The 26,073-nt window shown below is 39.8% G+C and overlaps 1 protein-coding gene across 1 annotated transcript in view; it reads right to left on the bottom strand.

Annotated features, from left to right (window-relative positions):
• crb1 (crumbs cell polarity complex component 1) overlaps positions 1-26,073 on the bottom strand; it is a 97,158-nt gene that overhangs the window by 19,724 nt on the left and 51,361 nt on the right. The window contains exons 8-11 of the mRNA XM_041208748.1: positions 23,523-23,688; positions 15,650-16,556; positions 9,790-9,915; positions 7,583-7,709 (exon numbers count right to left, since the gene is read on the bottom strand). Of these exons, the coding sequence (XP_041064682.1) occupies positions 7,583-7,709; positions 9,790-9,915; positions 15,650-16,556; positions 23,523-23,688 (1,326 nt within the window). The remainder of the gene's footprint in view (positions 1-7,582; positions 7,710-9,789; positions 9,916-15,649; positions 16,557-23,522; positions 23,689-26,073) is intronic.

Below are 26,073 nucleotides of genomic sequence, written 5' to 3'. Positions count from 1 at the left end.
GTGCTAATGTTAATATATTCACCAGCAGGAACCTGGAATAAGCCAATGACATCATCAATTTTCCTGTTAATGATAGCATGATACAGATGTTACTTTAATGTAGCTCCAGGATACAGAACAATGCACCTGCAGCTTCTTGATGAAGCATAGCTGCTGGCTGCACCAATTGTTTCTTTGTGAAGTTGAGGTAGATTTATTGGATAGAGATATCTTTCCTGGACTAACACTGAACCCTGGTGGTCCTCCAAAAGCTATTGGCATCCCTAGTCATCATCTGCCTCTTATTCCTAAACATGTTCAGTGAAGTCCATCTCGCTATAAATGCACCCTTATTGCTATCTGAATTAAAATAGTTGAGTCCTTCTTTAAATTATCTCCTTCACTTTTCTACACTAGACCAATGTTGACCATCACATTGCCTTAACAACATCTTTATAGTGACTGTTATAAATGTGATATATGTTGAAAGGCATGCATCAATAATATTGCTTCATGCCCTTTATCAAATCCAACAACCTCTTCCTGAGCCAAAAACCAACATTATTCCTGGATTTCTGAGTTATGGAGTCACTGAAATTTAATGTAAGATAGGCCTTGTTGCTATATCAGTGCTATTTCCCCACAGGAACTGTTCTAATCCCTTTTCCCTGCCCTTTTCTTGTACCCGAAGCAATTATGGAAATAGTTGCATGAGTTAAAGCAGTTCGTACCATTAAGGAATTTTGGAAGTGTGGGCAAAAAAATGCAATGATGCTTCGCTAATACGATCACAATAAACACAATACACAGGCTGCACAGAGCAACTTTGTATGTTTTTTACATATACACGTGCTTGACATTAAACAAAGCAAAAGGACAGAGAGAGACAGAGATACAGCAATGATGGTTGTGTTTATTAAGTCTTCATATGATAGCAGTGGCATATGCCCCAAAAGCATGGACTGGCATACGTACAGAGAAAGGCAGAACAAAATCATGCGTATTAGGAATTAGTGGAGCTGTTGATCTTCTGGAATTGCATCAGATGATAATGTGGTTTAGTCAAGAAAACACAGACAGAGAAATGAAGTAATGAGACATGGAATGTTAGAAATAATTGATGAAGTTAGTAATAAACAATAAATGGTAAGCCACAAGAAATCAAGTCGATACACATTCCTACTTTCTAGAGTTGGTGGCTATTAAGGAATTTTATCGTTTCAAGTTGCTGAAAAAAGACCGATGTAAATCTGTGTACAAACTGTGGGACAAGGACAAGCACAAGTACAACTCGAGTGACCCAGGTATTCCCATGTCTTATTTTGATTCAATAAAACAGTGACCATTTTTCACATTGTGCGCACTTCATAATTTCCTTGGTCTGTGTTTTCTGACCAGGCAGCTTCATTACAAATGAGAACATAAGCAGTAGGAGCAGGAGTTATGCCATATAACCCATCTAGCCTGCTCCAGCATTACATTAATTCATGGTTTATTTATTTTGCCTTTTTATTATTCATCTTTAGTCAAAAATATAACTTAAAAAACAGGAAAAATATAAAATATTTGTAGCACAAGCATATATAAAATGCATATATGAAATAAATAATGGTCAGAACATTTTTAAACCTTAAATATAAATGCTTATAGAGGTAGTGCTTAAAATAACCACTGTGCTTAGATTTTTAAAAATTATTGTTGGAATCTTGTTCAAAAACAAACTGCAATTAGATCTAGCATATAATTCACATGAATCGTAAATCACTTATTGATTGCTTTTAAACTGCTGGTGAAATAGTGAAGTGGAAACCAAGAGGTTTTTGGACAGTTAGATGGACATTTCAGATAGTTGACTGACTTATTGCAACCACCATCAAAGGAATGCATGGTCCTAATACTTGATTAATACAATTGCAGGCAGGGTTTCCATAGTTCATAGGACTGAGTTACTTATGGTGTGCTTAATTAACAACTATACTTTTTTGCACTTATTGATGCTGTAAATGCAGTTTGAATCTGACAACAGTGCTCAACATGAAACCATAAGAAAGTGAAATGGGACTCCCTCAAGGAGGTAGTTTCATTCCACTTAATTTTGGAGTGGGTTTAATATTCCCGATTTACACCAAAGCCACTTTGCACCGATGCTAGGCTTGTTCTGTGACTGGACACTGAAGCAAAATTTTTAGAGCCTGCTTTTAGACTCAACTATAACCTCTTACAAACTCTGCTGAAAAAATTAAAATGTTCTGCAGCAGTAACTATTTGTGAGTCAGTGGAATCTTGCTCAATTTAATTCTTACTTCCCAGAGAAGTACGTTTTAAGGGAAAGACTTACTCTTCACTCAAAACAGTGGAAATCAGTGTGCAAATAGGTGTTTATACTTTAGCAAGGGCTCTGAGTCGAATTTTCATGTCATGCCACTGATGCAAGTGCAGTTTTTGATGGCATCAATTTCTGTAATTCATGCTGTTGCCATTTGAAACTTTTATTCTGGGTCAGCAGAAATGCCAACATTTCTGCAAACAATTTTTTTTTTTGAAGAAGCCATTTGAAGTTGGAACATCCTGAGGTGCTGCATGTCTGACACTATGGCAGATGTACCTGTCAGTGAATTTGCTTTGTAATGCTCTGTACCTTGATGAGAATTTCTTTTTTATTATTCATTCATGGGATGTGGTTGTTGCTGGCTAAGCCAGCATTTATTGCCCATCCTTAATTTCCCTTGAGAAGGTAGTGGTGAACTGCCTTCTTGAACCACTGCAGTCCCTGTGGTGTAGGTACACCCACAGTGCTGTTAGGGAGGAAGTTCCAGGACTTTGACCTAGCAACAGTGAAGGAACAGTGATATATTTCCAAGTCAGGATGGTGTGTGGCTTGGAGGTGAACTTCCAGGTGGTGGGGTTCCTAAGTGTCTGCTGCCCTTGTCTATCTAGATGGAATTGGTTGTGGGTTTGGAAGGTGCTGTCTAAGGAGCCTTGGTGAGTTATTGCAATGCATTTTGTTCACGCTGCTGCTACTGTGTGTCAGTGGTGGAGGGAGTGAATGTTTGTGGATGTGGTGCCAATTAGGAGGCTGCTTTGTCCTGGATGGTGTCAAACTTCTTGAGTGCTGTTGGAGCTGCACTCATCCAGGCAAGTGGAGAGTGTTCCGTCACACTACTGACTTGTGCCTTGTAGATGGTGGACAGGCTTTGGGGAGTCAGGAGGGGAGTGACTTGTCACAGTATTCCAAGTCTCTGACCTGCTCTTGTAGCCACAGTATTTATACGGCTAGTCCAGTTCAGTTTTTGGTCAATAGTAACCCTCAGGATGTAGATAGTGAGGGATTCAGCGATGCTAATGCCATTGAACGTCAAGGAGTGATGGTTAGATTCTCTCTTGTTGGAGATGGTCATTGCCTGGCACTTGTGTGGCACAAATGTTACCTGCCACTTGTCAGCCCAAGCCTGGATATTGTCCGAGTCTTGCTGCATTTGGACATGGACTGCTTCGGTATCTGAGGAGTGGCGAATGGTGCTGAACATTATGCAATCATCAGCGAACATCTGACCTTATGATGGTAGGGCCCAGGACTCTACCCTTAGAAACTCCTGCAGTGACGTGCTGGAACTGAGGTGACTGACTTCCAGCAACTACAGCCGTCTCCCCTTGTGCTGGGTATGACTCCAATCAGTGGAGAGTTTGCCCCCTGATTCCCATTGACTCCAGTTTTGCTAGGGTTCCCCGGTGCCACACTCAGTCAAATGCTGCCTTGTTGTCAAGAACAGTCACTCTCACCTTACTTCTGGAATTTAGCTCTTTTGTTCATTTTTGAACCAAGGCTGTAATGTGACCAGGAGCTGAGTGACCCTGGCATAACCCAAACTGAGCATCAGTGAGCAGGTCATTGCTAAGCAAGTGTCGCTTGATAGCACTGTTGATGACAAGAATGACTTGTCACTGATTGGACGAAGCATCACTGTTACACCAGGTTTGTGTTGGAGCCTCTGAAGGTGAACATTAACGTTTAATTTTCTAATACCCAACTGTCCCAAACCATTTTAGCCAATTTACTATTCAGACCGGGGATGTTAAATGTCAGAATTTTTAATTAAGATGCAATATAGGTAGGAGTGTGATTTCAAGGTGGATTTGATTTACAAGAGTTGATCTGAGATGGTGAGACTCATTCAGAACCACCTGGGCTTCTGTAGTGTCTTTATTCCAAATGTTATCCCAATGCATAACCTGCAATTTCTTTTCCTTTCCTTGCCAGTTTGTGAATGGACTGAAAATTTTGCTTTGAGACAGCACTGCCAAGTATAATTTTATTTTCCTGTTTTCTCAGTGATAGTTTCCCTTTGCTGGCTGTCACCTACAGCTAAAAGTACAGATCAGACCATAATACATCACAGAGGGAGGCCATTCATCTCATTGTGATTGTGCTGGCTCTTGAAAGAGCTACCCACTTAGTCTTACACTGCACTTTCCCAAGGCCCTGCACAGGTGAGTGTCTTGCTTTAGGCATCCAGCAATGCTGTCCTAATACGCATGTCCCGTAGTCCTGTACCCGAGTTCAGGTAAAAGGTGGCATTGGGAGATCACTTCATGATGTTTGAGCATGTGGCACCACCATACTGCCTTTTGTACTCTTTGACTCGATGTATTCTTATTGTTATTAAACATCAGAAAAGACCGAACAGGCTGGGACATTCTTCTCTAGAGAGAAAGAACACTCAGAGGAGACCTGGTAGAGGTTTTTAAAATTATGCAGGCATTTGATAGGCTAAACTCAAAAGTGGGGAATCTAAAACTAGGAATCATAAATATGAGGTAGGCATGAATAAATCCAATAGAGAATTCAGGAGAAACTATTTTAACCAGAGAGTAGTGAGAATAAAGGAATAGGATATGCTGATAGGGTAAGATGAAGTAATGTGAGTGGGAACTTGTATGGAACATAAACACTGGCATGGACCAATTGGGATGAATGGCCTATTTCTGTGCTGTAATATTTTATGTAATTCCATTTGTTCTATGTAGATGAATATGCCTTTGTATATAAGCAACAAATATTTGGAAATAATACAATAACCACATGAATGGTACTCCACGTTTCACAAGCTTGCAAAATCTCATCAGTTTTGAGTGATTTCTGCACCATTAAATTTTTAAAATCTGTTTCTTTAAAAAAAAACTAAACAGATCTTTATGCATCTTGCCAGAAAAATGAGCTTTGTGTACCGAAGTTAATAGACTACTAGTACAGGAACGTACTGACGTACTCAGCGGTGAAACTGTAGAGTAAAATTGCATTTTTTAAAGTGGCCTGTAATAATTTTTAACAGGATCATTTATCCATTTTTAATTGTTTGTTATTTTTAACTGAAAGAGAACTGCTGAACCTGGTAATTAAAACTGTTAAAACATCAAGATAAGATGCAATAGTTGCTCATGCCAATGCTGTGTACCCTCAGAAAACCAAGAATTTAAACTTGCTATAATTGTTCCTTTTTATTAAATCTGCACTGGAAACTAAAATATAATTAGCCAATCACTATATTTATATATTTCAACCACAACAAAATAAGCAATATTTTCGATATAAAAACATAAGGTGCTAGAAATACTCAGCAGGGCAGGTAGCATCTCTGGAGAAATAGAGTTAATGGGCTGAACGTAAAAGCCACAGTGATGTCCCATCCAACAGCTGGAAAGCCAGTGGCACCCTTATCGCGGCCATTTCCGGGAACTCCAATGGGTTTAAATCCCAATCAGCCACTTACCAGCCTGCTGTCGGAGTTCCTGGGGTCTACAGGATGAGGATTTCACCTCCAATCAGTGGGCTGGCAGCTCTTCTGTCTCTACATGGCCATCTTCCTTTGTGCTAGGTATGACTTCAACCAGCAGAGAGTTTTCACCTTGATTCCCTTTGACTCCAGTTTTGCTAGGGCTCCTTGATGCCGCACTCGGTCAAATGCTGCCTTGATGTCAAGGGCAGTCACTCTCAACTCACCTCTGGAGTTCAGCTCTTTTGTTCATGTTTGAATTATGGCTGTAATGAGATCAGGAGCTGAGTGGCCCAGGTGGAACCCAAACTGAGCGAAAGTGAGCAGGTCATTGCTAAGCAAGTGCTGCCTGATAGCACTGTTGACAACAAGAATTACTTGTCGCTGGTTGGAAGAAGCTCCACTACCACACCAGGTTTGTGATTGAGCTTCTGAAGGTGAACTTTAATTTTCTAATACCCAAATGTCCATGGAGGAGAGGTAAGTGGGGTGGCCTCACTGGAGGTGGGTGACACAGGTTGTGGTGAGGGGTCAGTGTTGAGGGCAAGGTGCGTCTTCCTACAGGAGTGATTAATGGGCCCTCTGTGGTCCACAAGCCGCCAGGGCATACCTGGGTTGAGACTTTTAATGGCTCTTAATTAGCTACTTAAAGGCCTCAAGGAGCAAGAAGGCTAACATCAACCTACCCCGTCCCTGACTTAAGCAGGGGGATTGGGAAGTCAACGTGCTCTCCACACCATGCCTTCCTACCTGATTAAACGACCCCCCCGCATCACCCTGGGACAGGGGGGGTACATGAAATTCTGCTCAACCTTTCAGATCGATGGCCTTTCATCAGAACTAGAAAAAGCTAGAGATGTGATAGGTTTTATGTAAGTGAAATGGGGGAGGGTGGGAAAAAGAACAAAAGGGGAGGTCTGTGAAAGGGTGGAAAGCAGGAGAGATTAAATGACAAGAAGTTTGGTAGTGCAAGGCCAAAGGATGTATCTATAGGAGATGTGAATGGCAGAGTGATGAACAGCTGCCCATCTGAAAGCAAAATCAACAGAAAAACAAGAGTAAAACCTAAATCTGGAAGTTCCCCTCCAAGCCACATACCATCCTGATTTGGAAATATGTCACCGTTCCTTCACCGTTGCTGGGTCAAAATCATGGAACTCCCTCCCTAACAACACTGTGGGTGTACCTACACCACAGGGACTGCAGTGGTTCAAGAAGGTTCGCCACCACTAACTTCTCAAGGGCAGTGAGGGATGGGCAATAAATACCGGCCCAGCCAGAGATACCCACATCCCATAAGTGAGTTAAAAAAAGTAAAGAAACAAAATGGAGCAGGAGGTTACAGAGGTTACAGAAACAGACTATAATCTGAAACGTTATTTCTCTTCACAGATGCTGCTTAACCAGCTGAGTGTTTTTAATAGTTTCTGTCTTTATTTCAGAATTCCAGTATTTGCAGTATTTTGCTTCATTCTTTGAGTGTTAAATTCTGTTTTAAAATATCTAATGCTAAATGTTTACACAGAATAATTACCCCCAGATAATCTGGAGGAAATGCATGTTATGTATTTTGAAAGCCAAAAAGGAGTTTGAGTTTTCCCAGGGTTCACAAGTTGTTTCCAAACAATTTGACGTATCAAGAATAATAGTGGCATATCATAACTGTACCATAACTGTATTTTTTAGACAAACTGATCCATTGCTTTGGTTATTCAAGAGCTTCAACCCCATTCAATTCCTGGTTCATCATCCATTCGTATTATGAGGTAGGAAAGAAGCTGAAAAAGATGCTGCCAGAGTAATAAAGAGATGTAAAAGGAGAGATCGCTTACATCAAACTCACAGTGGTCACCGGCAAAGCTGACGTCGCAAATACAATGGAACTCATTGGGTAAGTTTTGGCAGAAACCTCCATTAAGACAAGGGCCTGATTCACATTCATCAATGTCGACTTCGCATCTGTAGGATGTTAAGAAGGAGACTTCAAATAAAACATTAATAAAAACAGAAAATGCTGGAAATACATAACAGATCAGACAGTATCTGAGGAGAGGGAAAGAGTTTGTGTTCCAAGTTCATGACCTTGCATCAGAACGTAAACTCTGTTTTTGCACAGATGTTGCCTGACCTGTTGAGTGTGTCCAGCATTTTATGTCTTCGGTTCAAATAAAGCATTTCAAGCAGATTTGTTTTATTCTGGTGTTGAAGGAATACTGCCCTTTTGGGTTTTATTCAGTCACCACCCTAAGCCAAAAGTAATTCAAAAGCAAGTGATCTCTAACTGTGCTGCAATTGGCAGGAATTTGTATGGATTAGCACTGAATACATAAGAGCAGACAATCAGATAAATATAGTTACTTCTTTGCAGAATGAACTGGTGGAATTGTACTTAAATATCTAGTACTCTTTCTATTTGTTGCTATTTCAATAAATCTCAAACCATTGTCTACTGCTGAATATAGAATGTTACATGTTAGAATCTTAGATGCTGTTTAGAGTACAGTAGTGCTAGGCATTCCTCTGTGTGGTCTCAGTGTCTTATACTTGGGGTATGCCCATACTATCTAATATCTAACTGTACAACAGCATTAGTACCTCCTTGGATATTCATGTCTTTCACGTGTACTTATGAACGTTTCAGTAATTTTTTCAAAGGCTGGCTGAAAAAACACCTGTTACGATAAAGCCAGATATGAATCAAGTGGCTGCTTTATTTCACAGCAAGTGAATATACAGTGCAAGTTATCATCAGACTCACTTGGACCTGTACAATTTGTCTTCATGATATAAAATAAATAATGAACACATTATGCTTCCCCACATCAGTGGCTCATCTTGGTTGAGTTAAACAAAATAACCTCGAACCACCTCCTGCATTTTGACCTTCAGAGTCAGGTGGAAGCTCGCTCCTGCAGCTTTCTCTTTCAAAACCTGACTGCCAGTGAGTGTTTTTGGCTCTGCTGTTGTCTCTCGGTGTTCACAACCTGAAGGAAAGGCTCGATGGCAGAGAACTCCTGCTAATGGGCTGGGTCATCCCAGCACAATGGGCTGTTTATTGATTATTGAGAAAGGCCAGCAAATTTCTTATTGTTTACAGTCTCTTGAGAAGCAATTTGAACGCCTAATCCTTTAGATTGTTAACAAGATTCACTTCAACGTTTTGTAAAGAAATGTAAATGAATATATTTTGCTTTAAAAGCCAACATTTAAATGTAACTGCCTGCCAAATCCTTTATATAGAAAAAAATGGTCAGAAGCCCTGAAAAATGACATTGAGATTGCCCAGGATTGTACCCATTCTGCAGCAGAAAATAACAACGATTGCAAAACATGACGTGAATTCAAACCTGCATCCTAACAATGCTGCAAACGCCTCCTCCACATGTTCAGCATATTGATATTGAGAAAACTATTTCCATTTCTTGCTATTATTTAAAAGGATCATATCCCAAAATTCAAAACGCAAGGTGTGGACAGAATAAAAACTTTCAGTCAAACATATTGTTTTATGCTTTTCACAAAAATTAGAACCTTAAGATGATTCTAGAATTTCCTCTAATAAAACTGTCATCAGAAAATATACAGGATATAGAGAAGTCACAAGTATGTGTATATTATCATATTCCTTTAATATTCCTATTTTAACATTAACTTTAAAGGACTATTGTTCCCTGCAAAATTATTCATAAACAGTTGATCACTTTACCCTCTGTTCATGAAGCTCAACACATAATACATGCATTAATAAATAAACTGCTGAGATTTTCTAGGCTTTGTATCTCCCCAGATGACAGTGATTCCTCCTTTAATTGTATTGCTCAGATTTTATTTACCTGTCTTTGTATCTAGTACTGTTCATAACTGAATGGCTGTGCAGGTGAGCTAAGCAAAGGTTCCTACCAATACTGATCTTGATTTAGTTGCTCGGAGCTAGGTGCAACCCACAGTCTAATTCTCTGATTTTTTTTTCTCCTTCCCAGCATCACTTTCCCATTAGTGCTGACTGGTCCTGAGCACTTTCAACTTGTGTTTCACTTACTGGCTTCCAGTGAATCCCATAGGACAGATACACCTTGTATTCTTCCCATCAGTGCAATTTCCCCCATTATAACAGGTCCAATTTTTCTTCTCATCAATGCAGAATGCAGCAGATAATCTAGGATATCTATGACAAAAGAAAATTTGAATGAATTAATCATTTTACTTACTAATAATGATTAAACTATCCAAGCATCTCAGTGCAGTCACGTCTCTAAGTGTGCTTATCTCGCCTTTGTTTCTGTGTGTTTGTGTTCACAAAGGCTAGGAATGTTGGTATCAGAGAATTCAACATATTTTTCCCTATCTTTGCAGTAGTGGGCATCACTAGGCACCCTGATGTTAGATACAAAACCCACAGCAGACAATGGCACATTGGTGGCCATGTAGCACTTCCATGTGAGGGGGAGACACGCCACTTTTTCATTCGATTCATGCCAGTTGTACAAGAAATAGATATAATTTTTATGGTGATTGTATCTATTTGGATTATTTCATTCATGGCAGGTCCTCCATTCCCTTTTCCATTTCCAAATAATGGGAAATAAATTTGTCCAACTAGCAAGCTTCCTGTGAACTGCTTCAACTTTAATCATTGCTGTTCCACTCTCCATTTATCAAGTTCTGAGAAATTAATAAGATCAATATTCCACTTTGGTTGTCTGCCTTCAGTTCACTTACAAAAAACTTAAAGTCAAAGGACGTAAGACAAAGGAATGGAACATTTTCTATATTTTCTACTCAGTTTCAACATTGACTATTCCCCAACCAGATACCTCATGAGTAAATGATGGGCCAAATGGTCTTCTGCGCTGTATGATTCTATGATAGACAATTATATACCCTTTGCAGACCCCGACAGATGTCAAAAATCTCTGTACTGAACCCCTGTGAAACTTCTATTTTTCAATCCATTACTGAGTGAAGCTGCTAATTGATTGACAACTGTTTCAGAATTGGGCTACTTTTATACTGTGGTCTTGTGCCTGTCAACCGCTGAATTGAAACTGGTGAGACTCGGTTTGCATAGCACCTGTAAGAAAAAAAGAAGGCTGTTGTTCTTTCCATATGGCGCAAATTTGAATCCAACGATTTGAAATGAAATTTGGTTTGGTAATTCACTGTACCACCCTGTACTAGGTTATGCATGTTTGAAAAAAAGAAGCATAACATTTATTTTCTTAAACCAGATTTTGCATCTGAAAGATTAATTTGATTATAGGTGCAGTATTTTTCTGAAAGATGCTTTGATGCAATGCACCTGATCAGACACTATTAAAACAGTTTATTATTAGTCACACTGTTTCACTGACTAAGCATTACTAAAGCTATTTTTCAAACCATCTCCATCACATGAATTTTAAACTGCAGTACAAGAAATAAATTAAAAATTTAATTTAAAAATGTTAAGAACCTCAACAAACATTATAGGGGAGTTATTATCAGTGGAATTTTTTGACAATGTCTTTAATAATGTAACAAAGGCTTGGCTCAATCCAAGTGGGTGATTTAACCCATTCAATCCATTGTGCCTGTGCCTACTGAAAGCGAACTATCCAGCCTAATCCCACTTTCTGATTTTTAGTCTGCAGCTCTGAAGGTTACAGCACTGAAGTGCATTTCCAAGCATTTTTTAAATATGATGGGGGTTTCTGCCTCTAATGCTCTTTCAGGCATTGAGTTCCAGACTCCCCACCATCCTCTAGCTGAAAAATATTCTCCTCAACTCCCCTCTAATCCCTCTGTCAATTACTTTAAATCTATGCCCCCTTGTTAACCTTTTTGCTAATGGATGTAGGTGCTTCCTATCCATTCTATCTAGGCCCCACATAATTTTATACACAAATTATATCTCCCTCTGGGCCAAAATCCTAGAATTATCAGCAGTTGCTTGGGTAGGATGTGTAGAACAACTATTGTGATATCCGAATCTGGCCTGTTAAAATATAGCTCACTATTTCCTAAGATTGATGCAATTATGTGACAACTTGTTTGGCAGCTACTTTGCTTTTTGTGCATGATTTATCTGGATAAAGTTAGCAGCTAAGAACATCCTGAAAAGGAAAACTTTTATATCAGAAGGAACTAAAGGTATAAAGCACAAGGATGTATCACTAGTCAGCTGAAAATAGTGATCAATATATGTTGGGATGCATAGAACTCATGTGAGCACATGGAACTTTTATATTCCATATCTCCTCCTGAAAGAAATTGTGTTGTTCAGCAAGGCAGATGGGCAGATAAAATCAAGCTAGTTATTTACCTACTCAGAACTCAACATCCTCCTGCTATAATAAGCTGCAGAGTTTTGCAGGTGAATGAAACACCCACCTAAAACAGGCTTTTCCACCAGTCAGATCCCAAAGACATTTTAACCAGGGCCTGAGTAGAGAAGCCACTATGTCCTTATTACCAGCTGAAGCAGATCAGCAGTTGGACAAAAGACAAAGAGGCCTTCCGAGAAAGTCAAATATCTGCATTGTTGGGCTGAGTGGGACAGAAGTATTCCTCCAAGCCCCACAAGGAAAGCCACAACTTTCTATTCCCTGGGCTCTCTCTCTTCTTCCCTTACTCTCCTGAAATCATCTACTCTGCTACTTACCTAGAAGCAAGCGAAAGGCTGCCTGATCTTCCTTTGATGGCAATCACTCTCTGCCCTCTTCACCCCTGTTCAAGGCGGTAAATTGACTGGTAACATTTAAATGTGGCCTCTCACTCTCTCTGTGGGGGAAAGGTCTCAACTCACTGGAATGGTTACCTGGAAACCCTCTTTGAGTTAAAATCCACCATGTTCTATATTCATGATGCTGGAAAAAGCTGGAATCTTCTACAATTATTATTGTGCTTTATAAAGATGACTTAATAGTGTTTCTACTTGTGGTGAAAGGCAAAACTAGAGGCCATTGATATGAAATAGTCACCAGTAAATCAAATAGGGAATTCAAAATAAGTTTCTTTACCCAGAGAGTGGTGAAAGTGTGGAACTTGTTAACATTGGGAGTGGTTGAAGCAAATAGTGCAGATGCTTTTAAGAAAACACTAGACAAGCATATAAGGGCAAATGGAATAAAGGATAGGCTGATAGATGAAGATAAGTGGGAGGAGGTTTGAGTGGAGCATAAATAGTGCATGCACTGATTGGGTCAAATGGCCTGTTTCTGTGTTGCATATCCTATGTAATCCTATGTAATATTTAGAGGTGAGTTAGACTAGCTGGATTGCGCTTCAAGGAAACCAGCATAGACTCGATGGATAGAATGGCCTTCATCTGTGCTTTATTAGCCTATGATTCCAGGATGTTTTTAAATCATCTAACTAAATACAGTTTGGCAAAGTGAATCTAGCACTTGCTATTTTTCACTGTCCAGTTTAATTTCAATGAGAGACCAGAATAAGCCCCATTACTAGTTCATGGGACCATTATTAACCTTGGACCATGATAACTCAGGATGACACAGAGTGAGACACAGATTCCAAGTTGTGGTCTAGTTATTGTCAGGCTGTTTACACAAGAAAACACTCCTGGAAAAAGCCTGGATTGTAATACAAATATGAATGTAATATCTTAAACAAAGCTAATTGAGTCTAGTCCCTTGCAAATGATTATGAAGAATCTGAAACAGAGTCTTGTAGCAGTGGTATTACAGCAGTTATTTGTTCACTTTCCAGTTTTATTAAGAATACATCATCTAATTTTTCAAATGGGAGTTTAAAAACAAGAGGTAATCTTCCAAAATTGGTCAGAAATATTTCGGGTATGTGTTGATGAAGATTCTTTAGAGTTTATTTAAACTAGTCAAATCTGTAACATTTTTATAACAGCAATTAAGATTACTTAATGATCTCTGAGCTCATCAATTATCATTAGCTTGCCAGCCAATAACCAAATAAAGAATTAGAACCCAAATATTAAAGATTAGCTTTTTGAAAAATGGCTTCACCATCTTAAAGCATGAACTGAATTGAATGAATGTCATGAAAAGGGGGAACTGGTGCCAAGGACGTGATGAACTCAGTTTATATGGATCCCTATTGCTTTCATATTTTCTTTTACTGTGAGCAAAAGAGAACTGAGGGAAGTTATCAGCATAAAAATCTTTCAGTACTTGTTCCATCAGGCAGCCCATTGTTCACTTGGCTCAGCTCCAAGACCAACTTGGTTTCCCAGCTGAGAGGGCTTGCACTTACATGTATGAGTACAACTCCCAGAAGTTAAACCATAAATGTCTTGAGAAAAGAGAGTGGGGCAGGAGAGTGGGATGAGGGTGAGTGAGGTGGGAAGAGGGCTAATGTATGAGTGCATCTGCTCTTTCTAGACATTTACATCAACTCTGGGTAGGTTCAGAAACTTGTTAATCCAGGTTTGCTCAGCCAAAACTCCACTGCCTGTCTCCTAACTCATACTGATAAATGCGAGGTAGTACATTTTGGTAGGAAGGATAGGGAGGTCACTTATAACTTGGAAGGTGCAAGTCTAGGTGGGGTAGAGGAACAAAGAGATCACAGAGGATAAGTCCATCAATCATTAAAGGTTGCACCACAGAATAGCAATGCCATGAAGGAAGTAAACCAAGCACCATGCTTTATCCCTGAAAGGATAGAATTGGAAAGTTATGCTAAAACCTGCATTGAACTTTGGTTAGACTACACTTAGGGTGCTGCATGCAGTTCTGGTCACCATACCCCACCACTGGCGTGCCATCAGCATGTTCTTACTTTCTGTGTTCTTACTTTCTTGATGAAGTGCTTTCAATGCAAGATTGTCCAGCTATTTGCCAAAAATGAGCCACCTACGGAACACAATTTCAGATCACCATAGAAGCTACTACAACAATAACTTATATTTGTATAGCACCTTTAACATAATAAAACATCCCAAGGCATTTCACTGGAACATTATAAAGTAAAATATGAAACTGAGTCACATCAGGAGATATTGGGTCAGATGACCAAAATCTTGGTCAAAGAAGAAGGTTTTAAGGAGTGTATTAAAGGAGAAAAGTGAGATAGAGAGGTATAGGAAGGGAATTCCAGAGCTTGGGGCCTAGGCAACTGAAAGCATGGCCACCAATGGCGGAGCAATTAAAATTGGGAGTGCACAAGAGGCCAGAATTAGAGAAGTACAGATATCTGAGGGTTGTAGGCCTCAAGATTACAGAGATAGGGAGGAACAAGGCCATGGAGAGATTTGAAAACAAGGATGAGAATTTTAAAATCTAGACATTGCTTGACTGGGAGCCAGCACAGGGTCAGTGAGCATGAGGATGATATGGAAATTGGGATTTGCCATAAGCTAAGACACAGGCAGCAGACTTTTGGGTGATCTCAAGTTTACAGCGAGTTAAGTGAGAGTGTTAAACTAATCATCGCCAATACTATTTCAATACTATCTTGAGATAGCACTTATCTTTTGTAGAAAGCATGCCAAAAACAATGGTATATTTATGGATAAAATAACATCATTATCACTATCAGTAGTGCTTGCCTCAAGCAAAGTGGTCAGAAGCACTGTGCGTTCTTAATAACACACTTGTTTTCCTGCTAGGTTGCAATGGATAATGTGGCATGCATAATGCCTGCAATTGCCCAATAGTTCTGCACAGATACAAACATGTTCATGGACTCAAAACATCTTGCAAAAAGGCCAACAGTCAGGCTGAGTATAATGTCTTGGTGAATCCCTAAGTTGATGGAAATGTCGAGAATGAATCATCAATTGGACAATTTGAGAAGAAACTAGATAGTTATGAAAAAACAAAAGTAAATGTATTGTTTACTTTTATATTAGACTATAACTGTGCTGCAAAGTAAAGACAGGTTAATTTCAACATTGTTAATTTTTACAATTAATTTCTACTTACTCACAAAATCTTCCAGTGAAGTTATTGGGACAACTACATAAGTAACTGTTAATGACATCAATGCATGTAGCTCCATTTGTACACTTGTGCTTTTGACAGTTGTCTATGTTCACTTCGCAATTAATGCCCTTGAAGCCAGGTTTACATATACATTTATATGCTGCATCTTGGTCAGTGCAGTTGCCATGAATACAAGGACTTGACTGACACTCATTGATGTTGACCTCACAGTTCAGGCCTGTCCAGCCTGAAGGACAGCTACATTGATAGTAACTGATCATGTCCTCACAGCTTCCATTGTTTTTGCAAGGATTGGATACACAGATGTTCTTCGTCGGGCATCCCAATAATACAGGACTGGAAGATATTTTGATAAATTGTTCTTGCTGAGGCTTGATAATGTGCATATTATCATTTGCAAAGTATGGTAAGGATATGCCACTAAGTTTCATTGTGTTCAAACATCCTGCGAGGCTGCCTCTTTTTTTAGGGCCTCCACTCCCTAGATAAATATCTGTTCCTTCTAACAGAAAGTTCAGGTTCCCACTGACAACTGTACTTGTCACCATCTCTTCTTTCTTGTCTATCACCATCTGCCACCTGGAATACTCAATCCAGGGATCTATCATGTAAAAAATAACTTCATGCCAGAGACCATCGCTAATTGTTCTTGAGCTGATTATACTCAGGTTGCCCAGGCTGTTCCCACTTTGTATCATAAATATTAAATGACACTGCTGGATAGCAACTGTGATAAAGTCTTGCTCCTTTTCAGCGTGGAGTATAACAGCATTCGCGTTCCTCGTTCGAAGACTAAATGTAATGTTGGTGAGTTCTCGCTTGATCTTGCCATTTCCTCTGAAAGCCAGGTCACTTTTCCATCCTTTAAAAGTTGCATTAACAAGACCTGTATTTAAATCAAGAAGAAACAAAGTTAGAAGGCTAGTACAGAATGTCTCACCTGTGAGTCAAGCTCAACACGAATTCCTGTATATTATTGGCCAATGATAACATTGGCCCTTAAACCAATAAAAAAGGAGTTTCAGAAATTGAAGACTTTCATTGTTTTGGTTTGAATAATTAGCAAGTACAATAATTAGTACATCTGATTGTCACACACTTTTTCATTCATTTTCTAAATCCCAGAATTGGAGAAGGCACTTTTGTCATTCCAACAAACTGAATTAATAACAACTGGAAAGACTGAACTAAACTCATTAGTACTGTGCGTATGTTGAAATATGTGAGTACAGGAGAAGTCAATGCTGAGTAAAGTCATTTAGACTAAAGGCAACATGAATAGATGAAACCAGTAAGGTTACCAGTAGAGTAGGTTTGACTAACCAGGGAAAGTACTGGCCCCACAAGGAAAGTTTAAAAAAAAGTAAAACAACTTTTTGAGCCTCCATCTGCCACAAGGATATAGAGGATTGGATAAGGAAAAAAAACAAGAGGCTTATGGCAGATACAGAGGGCTGAAAACAATGGAAGCCTTAGAGAAGTATAGTAAGTGTAGCGGGTGGGGGGTACTTAAAAAAGTAGCTAGGAGAGCAAAGAGGGGGCATGAAAAAATACTGGTGGACGTGATAAAGGAAAATCCCAAGACATTTTATAAATATATTAAGGGCTAGAAGATAACCAGAGAAGGAGTAGGGCCCCTTAGGGACCAAAGTGGCAATCTGTGCGTGGAGCCAGAGGACATAGGTGAGATTTTAAATGATTATTTTTCACCTGTGTTCACTATGGAGAAGGACGATGTAGGTGTAGAAATCAGGGAGGGGGACTATGATAAACTTGAGCAAATTAACATTGAAAGAGAGGAGGTATTGGCAGTTTTTGTGGGCTTAAAAGTGGATAAATCCCCAAGCCCAGATGAGATATATCCCAGGCCACTATGTGAGGAAAAGGAGGAGATTGCAGGGACTCTGACACTAATTTTCAAATTCTCTTTGGCCACAGGAGAGGTGCCAGAGGACTGGAGGACAGTGAATGTGGTACCATTATTCAAGAAGGGTAGTAGGGATAAACCAGGTAATCAGAGGCCAGTGAGTCTAACATCAGTGGTAGGAAAACTATTGGAAAAAATTTTGAGGGACAGGATTAATCTCCACTTGGAGAGGCAGGGATTAATCAGGGATAATCAGCATGGCTTTGTCAGGGGGAAGATCATGTCTAACAAATTTGATTGAATTTTTCGAAGAGGTGATTACTTGTGTAGATGAGGGTAGTGTAGTTGATGTAGTCTACATGGACTTCAGTAAGGCTTTTGACAAGGTCCCACATGGGAGAATGGTCAAGAAGGTAGGAGCCCATGGGATACAGAGCAATTTGGCAAATTGGATCCAAAATTGGCTTAGTGACAGGAGACAGAGGATGATGGTCGAAGGTTGTTTTTGCGTTTGGAAGCCTATGATGAGTGGTGTACCACAGGGATCGGTGCTGGGACCCTTGCTGTTTGTAGTGTACATTAATGATTTAGACGGGAATGTAGGAGGTATGATCCATAAGTTCACAGGTGACACAAAAATTGGTGGTGTTGTAAATAGTGAGGAGGTAAGCCTTAGATTACAGGATGATATAGTAGGGCTGGTAAGATGGGCAGAGCAGTGACAAACGGAAATTAAGCCTGAGAAGTGTGAGGAGGTGGATTTTGGGAGGACTAACACGGCAAGGGAATACACTGTGAATGGCAGGACCCTGGGAAGTACAGAGGATCAGAGGGACCTTGGTGTACATGTCCACAGATCCAAGAAAGCAATAGTACAAGTAGATACGGTTGTCAAGAAAGCATATGGGATACTTGCCTTTGTTAGCCAACGCATAGAATATAAGAGCAGAGAGATTATGTTGGAGCTGTATTAAACACTAGTTAGGCCACAGCTGCAGTACTGTGTGCAGTTCTGGTCGCCACACTATAGGGAGGGTGTAATTGCACTGGAGAGGGTGCAGAGGAGATTCACCAGGATGTTGCTTGGGTTGGAGTGTTTCAGCTATGAAGAGAGACTTAGTAGGCTAGGGTTGTTTTCCTTAGAGCAGAGAATGCTAAGGGGGAACCTGATTGAGGTATACAAAAGTATGAGGGGCATTGATAAGGTAGATAGGAAGAAACATTTCCCCTTGGCGAAGGTGTCAATAACCACGGTGCATAGATTCAAAGTAAGGGGCAGGAGGTTTAGAGGGGATTTGAGGAAAAATGTTTTCACCCAGAGGGTGGTTGGAATCTGGAACACACTGCCCGAGGGGGTGATAGAGGCAGGAACCCTCACAACATTTAAGAAGTATGTAGATGAGCACTTGAAATGCCATAGCATACAGGGCTACGGGCCAAGTGCTGGAAAATGGGATTAGAATAAATAGGTGGTTGATGGCTGGCATAGACATGATGGGCCGAAGGGTCTGTTTCTGTGCTGTATAATTCTATGACTCTATGACAACTCTTATTCCCATGCAGGTTCAAGTAACCTTTTGCCCAAGTGCAATTTAGGAATTTGCGAAGGACCCCACCATCACAGGTGCCCATCTTGCCTGCTCAAGAGAGCAAGATCTCAGCTGATGAATCACACACAGGCAATTTTATCTGCCTGCTCTCCCATCTGATTTCCTTTTTCCAGGCAGATATATGTAAATTTCCCCTTGAATTGCAGTTTAATGCAATACAGGTAACTGTTTTTTGTTCCATTAGGATTGTGAAAAATTTCCCTCCTGACAACGTTAACTGCAAATGCCTACTACAGTTGGAATAGTTTGAATATAAAACTAAAAAATCTCCGTAGCATTGCAAATGGGGAATGAAAATCAAGCATGGCCCTCAGGTACACTAGGAATAGAGGCCAGCAGGTAATTGAACCGCAGCATGCAAGTGTAATTCAGTCTCTGTTTTAAAGTCTTTGCATTTATATTTGCGTTATGAATTCTATGGTCACATTATGGTGACCTGCCACACTGTAATTATATCCTCCTGGCAGTGAAATGCCACCACTGGAAAGATGATGTAATTACAGCCTGCCGGGTTTACAGAGGAGCTTCCATTAATAAATCTAGACATGGGAATTTATATTAGAAACAATTGATAGGAAATGCATGCAGATGTAAGATTTTTAATACATAAGTAGACGTGAACATTTTGTGAATATTGAGTTGGTCAAGTCTGCAGGATCGCTTGTAACATTTCAAGAAACTCTCACCAAATTCCAAAATCTTTAATAATTACAACATCTCCCGCAGCAAGGGATTTTGGGCTCAAAGCAGTTTTGAAAGTGCACCAGACATGGTTATTTGTTCAATAAACCTGGTTCTCTACAAACAGATTTTTGTGTCTAAGTTTTCAAGGAAAAAAAACTGCCAGAGATTCTGGAATTTACAAGAACTTATAATTAATCTGTAAAATATTCTTTTAGTATCTAGTCTTCAGCACTAATTGCTGAAATATGGAGTGAGCCCATTAATGACTTCTGGTCTACGTCAGTGGTGTGAAATTGGGCCCTCAGGCATTGAATTTTGTAACAGGCTAGAGTTACACTTTTATGGAAACAACAAGCAACTATTTTCATGATTGTACATAGGGCCGCAGACTTCCATCAACCTAAATATAATTATTGTGAAGCAGGTTTCTGACATTAAACAAGGAAAGCCAAGCCGAAAAATCAATTATGTTTCTCGGTTTCAGAGAGGTGGAATAACTTGGCAGGCTTTATTAGGATATTTGACAGATAAGAGTAAATTTCCCAAGGCTGTGCTAGTGGCATGTTGGGAATAAGTCTTATAAAATTAGATCCATGTACCCAATGCTTATTGTGCTGCATTTGCCGTGAGAACATTTGCTGGGTTTTCTGTACCACGCAAACAAGGTGAATCTCATTAAGATCTTAAAATAATATGCAAATAGATTCCACAACAGATTTTTCCACTGTTTTGGCTCTTTCTAAGAGCAATCCAGTTAGTCACGCTTCTTAAACCTTGTCCCGTATCCCTACATTTCTTTTTCCTTGAAGAACACACAAACAAATGAATTAGGAGCAGGAGTAGGCCACTTGGCCCCTCGAGCCTGTGCCACCATTCAATAAGATCATGGCTGATCTGACTATAATCTCAACTCCACATTCCGGTCAATCCCCAATAACTTTTCACCCCCTTGTTTATCAAGAATCTATCCATCTCTGCCTTAAAAATATTCAAAGACTCTGCTTCCACCACCTTTTCAGGAAGAGAGTTTCAAAGTCTCACAACCCTATGAAAGAAAATTTTTCTTCTCATCTCTGTCTTAAATGGGCGACCCCTTATTTTTAAACAGTACCAAGTTCTAGATTCTCCCACAAGAGGAAACATCCTTTCCACATCCACCCTATCAAGAACTCTCAGGATCTTATATGTTTCAATCAAGTCGCTCCTTACTCTTCTAAATTCCAGTGGATACAAGCCTAGTCTGTCCAACCTTTCCTCATAAAACAACCCGCTCATTCCAGGTATTAGTCCAGTAAACCTTCTCTGAACTGCTTCCAATGCATTTACATCCTTCCTTAAATAAGGAGCCCAATACTGTACAGTGTTCCAGGTGTGGTCTCACCAATGCCTTATATAACTGAAGCCTAAACTACCTACTTTGTACTGTGTATACTAATCACTTGTTCTCTAAAAAGTTTTACTTCACATCGCCCCTGGTTCTTTTGCTTATCATCTTAAATATTGTGTCCTTTGGTTGTCCACCCTTCAGCCATTGGAAACAGCTTCTGTTTATTTACTCTATCTTAACGCTTCATGATTTTAAACACCTCTATCAGATCTCCTCTTAGCTTTCTTTGCTCTAAGGAGCACAATCCCAGCTTCTCCAGTCTATTCGCATAGCTGTAATCCCTCATCCCTAGAACATTTGAGTAAATCTCTTCAGTCCCCTTTCCAAACCTTCATGTCCTTCCTAAAGTAAATTGCCCAGAATTGGACACAATACTCCAGCGAGAGCCAAGCTAATGTTTTATATAGGTTTTGCATAAACTTCCTGACTTTTGCACTGTTATGCCTCCATGTTTAAAGCCTAAGATACCATATGCTTCAGTAACTGCTTTGTTAACCTGATCTGTCAATTTCAAAGATTCATGCACAAATACCCAGAGTCTGTCTCTCTCCTTGCACCTCCATTAAAATAACAGAATACATGGCACTTTAACATCAGAAAAGGCCACAATATTGAAATGTAGAAAGCATTCTGAATGGTTGTGAATTAGGATTTTGTAAGTCAGACAATATTTTATGAAGGAATGTCAGGAATGGCACCATTTATTCTCATGCAAATTTTGAGAGAACGAAAATAATACGAGCATTGGAGGGGATTAGTTATGAGGACTATGCCAGGCTGATTTGGGGCGAGATTTGATTCCACCACGTTTCTGGCCTTTTGCCCCATTACCAAAAATTCAACATGCTGGGGGATAGGTACTTCTTGCAGGCATATTGAATAGAGAATTGTAGAGTGCAGGGGATCATGATGCGATTTCCTAACTACAAAGCAGGAATTGTCGCCATTTCTTTTTTACTGCATTACAAATCTGGGTTTGCCATAGATCCATTCTCAGCTTTGGTTCAATCAGTTTATTCATCTTAGTTTCATGGAAGTTGACACTTATTTGGTGCCAAGACACTGGGAATTAGAACTTAGAAGCCTCCCCTTTTCAAATCTGGACTGTCATGTCCATTGACTTTTGTATTTGCATTTCCTTAATATCTCCTCTGGTGAATTGAGCTACCACTAGCAGAAGCAAAGGTTGATTCAATTTATAGACTGTTTTATTCCACAGAAAGATGAAACATATAGAGAAACAGTTATACTCAAAATATCTTACTTCAATTGGTATGACTTGCATCTGCTTGATGCAACTTACAAAAAAACATTATGTTATCCTACTTTGGTAGGTTGTCTTATTCAAATTAAACAGAATGGCTGTTCTGCAGTCACAGGATAGAACCGATATCATTTTACAGTCTCTCGCTGCCTAACTTCCTGCGCAGTCTGAAATTGTAATGTCCTTGTTCTTGTTATTAAAAACCTCTCTCAAAGCATTTTAAAATACCCTGATGTGAGGCGTCTTTCTGAATACCCAGACAAGCGAATGAATCAACTATGACTCAGCCTCTGGGAAAAGCATCTTCTTATTTAGCATATTAGCCACCATTCATCTGGCCGGCTGCTTTGTTTTTTTAAATGGCAAGAATATGCATTGATTTTGAAACCACCTGCATTAAGAGTAAATCAATTTCCAAATCTTTTCTTTGGAAAGAATGGCCAAACAAAATTCAGAAACATGTCAAGCTGGAACGTCGAACTAGCGAATCCCTCTTCCCCACTCCTTGCACCCCATGCCCACCCCATTCCCAGCATAATCCTGCCAAGAAGCAAAGTGCCACTCAGATATTCTTGGTCTTCCACGGTGACAAGGATTATCGTCAGGAGCTGCCGTAAAGGGTTTGAGCAGCCACTTCCTTTATGCAAATAACCACTAACCCTGAAATTTGGATCAGGCCAACACCTGGGTAGACTAGCTACGGTTCCAGTATTGACTCCCTTCTGGTGTTGGAAAGGGCTCAAGAGATTTCAGGCCCAAGGAGTTTCAGCAGATGATATGCTCAAATATAATCAGCTTATTCAACTTGTTCTTTAGGTTCAAAATTCTTTGCCAAGAATAGGAAGCAGGATGTATGATTAATAAGACTGTTAGTAAGCATGTTCTCATTGCAATTGACCATTCTCGTATCAATGCATCATTTCTAAACCATGACTTTAATCAGTATTCCATACACATTTTGCTTTTGCTACACCGATATAAGTGCTTTTCCAAGAACATGTCTGTTGAGATACAAAAATGTTTGAAAAATGTCCACTTACAATCAAATCCATCACTGAGTGGTTGGCATTCTGAGTACAGCGGACATGGGTTGAGCTGGCACCACTCGACTTGGCTGCAGGTTTTTCCTGAAGTATTTGGAGGACACTTGCATAGAAAGTCATCCCAGATGGAGAAACAGGTTCCACCATTCAGACATGGGTTTAACTAGATAAGAAAGAAACAGAAGCTAAGAATTATAGAATGGAAAATAATGTTTGTCAGATTAAATTTTAGATATTGAACCTAAGAATTCAAAAAAAACATATGGGGCAGGATTTTCCAGTTGGCAAGCAGGGGCAGGGCCCGCTCGCCGACGAATAAAATGGGGCAGGCGTCCCGATGTCACCGTGTGTCATTTAGATTTTCAGCTCGGCAGGCGCTCAGCTGAGTCAGGTGCACGCCCACCAAACTGTCACAGGCCTATTAAGGCCTGTTAAAAACGAATTGAAATAGCTAAATGAGCTGCCCATCCAACCTTAAGGTTGGCGGGGGGGCAGGCGAAGAGCCCAGGCGGTCTTCGCATTTTTTATGGAACCTCATCCACGGGCGGGATGAGGTTTCATGAAGTTTTAAAAATTCAATAAAAATTTTCAAAAAATTAATTGACATGTCCCAGCTCATGTGACACATGAGGGGACATGTTTTAGTTTTTAATTTCTTTATTTTGATGTCTAAAACTTAAACAAATCTCCCTGAGGCACAGGGAGCGCTCAGTGCTTCCGGGCAAGCGTCACACTGGGCGGGCCTTAATTGGCCCACCAGATAAAATGGCGGCGCGACCCCACACAACAACCCCCCCCCCCCCCCCCCCCCCCACCCCCACCCAATGGGATTGCTGCCCATGATATATTTTATACCACATTTTGAGCCTAACTTCATGCAAGTGCATGGTTTTCTTGTGAATTAAAAGCTTGCCGGTAGTATCTACTCTTGCACAAAAATATTTTTGTACTTTTTGGAACTGATGTCACCATAAAGAACAGGGAGATCACAGAAAACACTAAGTACAATAATTTGTATTTAATATTTATATTATTTTTATGATTTAATTAGTTAATGTGTCTTGCAAACTGAATATATAATGAGCCAATGATAATCCATATCCCACTAATAGAATGAACCATAATTCACAGTCAGCACAGTTGTAAGATATGAATTGGTATCATACTGTTACACATCATATACCCACTATTTGGATATATATGAATAGCGTATGGTAAGCAGAATAATAATTATAGGAGCATGAGATGTGAGTAAAGATCTACAATTAATTGTAAACCCATTTTGAAAACTAACAACACAGCAGTGATTGCTACTCGTCCATAATTAAGTATCTCTCGTACTACCATTTCACTTCTACGACTACCTTCTGTTACAGCTATGAGGAAGCTCAGCCATGTGTAGTTGTTGAAATTCAACCTGTGTCATCTTGCAAACAAAAGCAGCAACTCGCATGGTAGTGACGTCATTCCTTAATGCTATCATAGGGCGTATCATGTTGAAACTTGCAAAGTTTCTCCATGTTTCAATGGAAGTCAAGCACTTAGCAATTTCTCTCCAGCAAGTCCACAATTCAGCAAAAATGAACACTGCAAAGATGTTCAAATACAGTGATTCCTAATAATATTTTAACTTTCTCACCAATGTTTCTCCCCTCATTCCCTGAGTTATGACCCTTTGCTGATATAGTGTAGAAGTGTAGGTTTACTCTTCTACTACTAGAATGGTATTCTACCATTAGAGACAAAATAGGCATGTTGATCCTGTCCTAATCTAAGATCCACATATCTGCACCTGTGGGAGGAGTTACTGGGTCACGATCAGGAACCCTGCATGATATTTTCTTTAATTTTAAGCAGTCAAAGGCAGCATCTGATGATTGATGCCATAGCTCAGAGTAGCTCATTCAGGACAGATTGGGAATCATCCAAGACTTAGTTTTTCACTGCTTCGACTTGCTGAGCTATCAAGGAGTGTTTATTTTTAAATAAAAGCGCACATTACTGTGTACTGCGTGCAGTTTTAGTCTCCTTTTTTGAAAAAAGGTTATAATTGTGTTAGAAACAGTTCAGAGAAAGTTCACTCAGACTCTTTAGTCTGTGGAATTCTGTTCCCTAGAAAGTAGTGGAGGCTGGTTCATTGAATTTATTCAAAGCTGAGGTAGATATGTTTTTGAGAGAAAAGGGTGTCGAGGGTTATGCAGGGGAGAAAGGAAATTGGGGATGAGACCACAATCAGATCAGCTATGACCTTGTCGAATGGTAGTGCAGGCTCGAAGGACCGAGCGACCTACTCCTGCTTTGAAGTCCTATGATCAATTGTTCTCCTTTACACATTTTTCCCATTTCTCCCCACCACCTTGCCTGATGAAAGGTTGGATAATGCATCCTTTTCAAATCCACCACAGGTGATCTAAATTGCATTACTTTATTCTTCTCCATCCAACTTTCCTGCTGTTTCCCCAATGAGCCATTTTTGCAGCTAAGATGTGAAGTTTGCCTGTAAAGTATGACTGCCAAGCAAGAATTCAAACTGAGATCTCTAGATAAC

This window comes from Carcharodon carcharias, chromosome 16 (assembly GCF_017639515.1).
Source record: "Carcharodon carcharias isolate sCarCar2 chromosome 16, sCarCar2.pri, whole genome shotgun sequence".
NCBI classification, from domain to species: Eukaryota; Metazoa; Chordata; class Chondrichthyes; order Lamniformes; family Lamnidae; genus Carcharodon; species Carcharodon carcharias.
The sequence above is the reverse complement of the archived record's forward strand: the minus strand, read 5'-3'. Positions and strand labels throughout refer to the sequence as shown.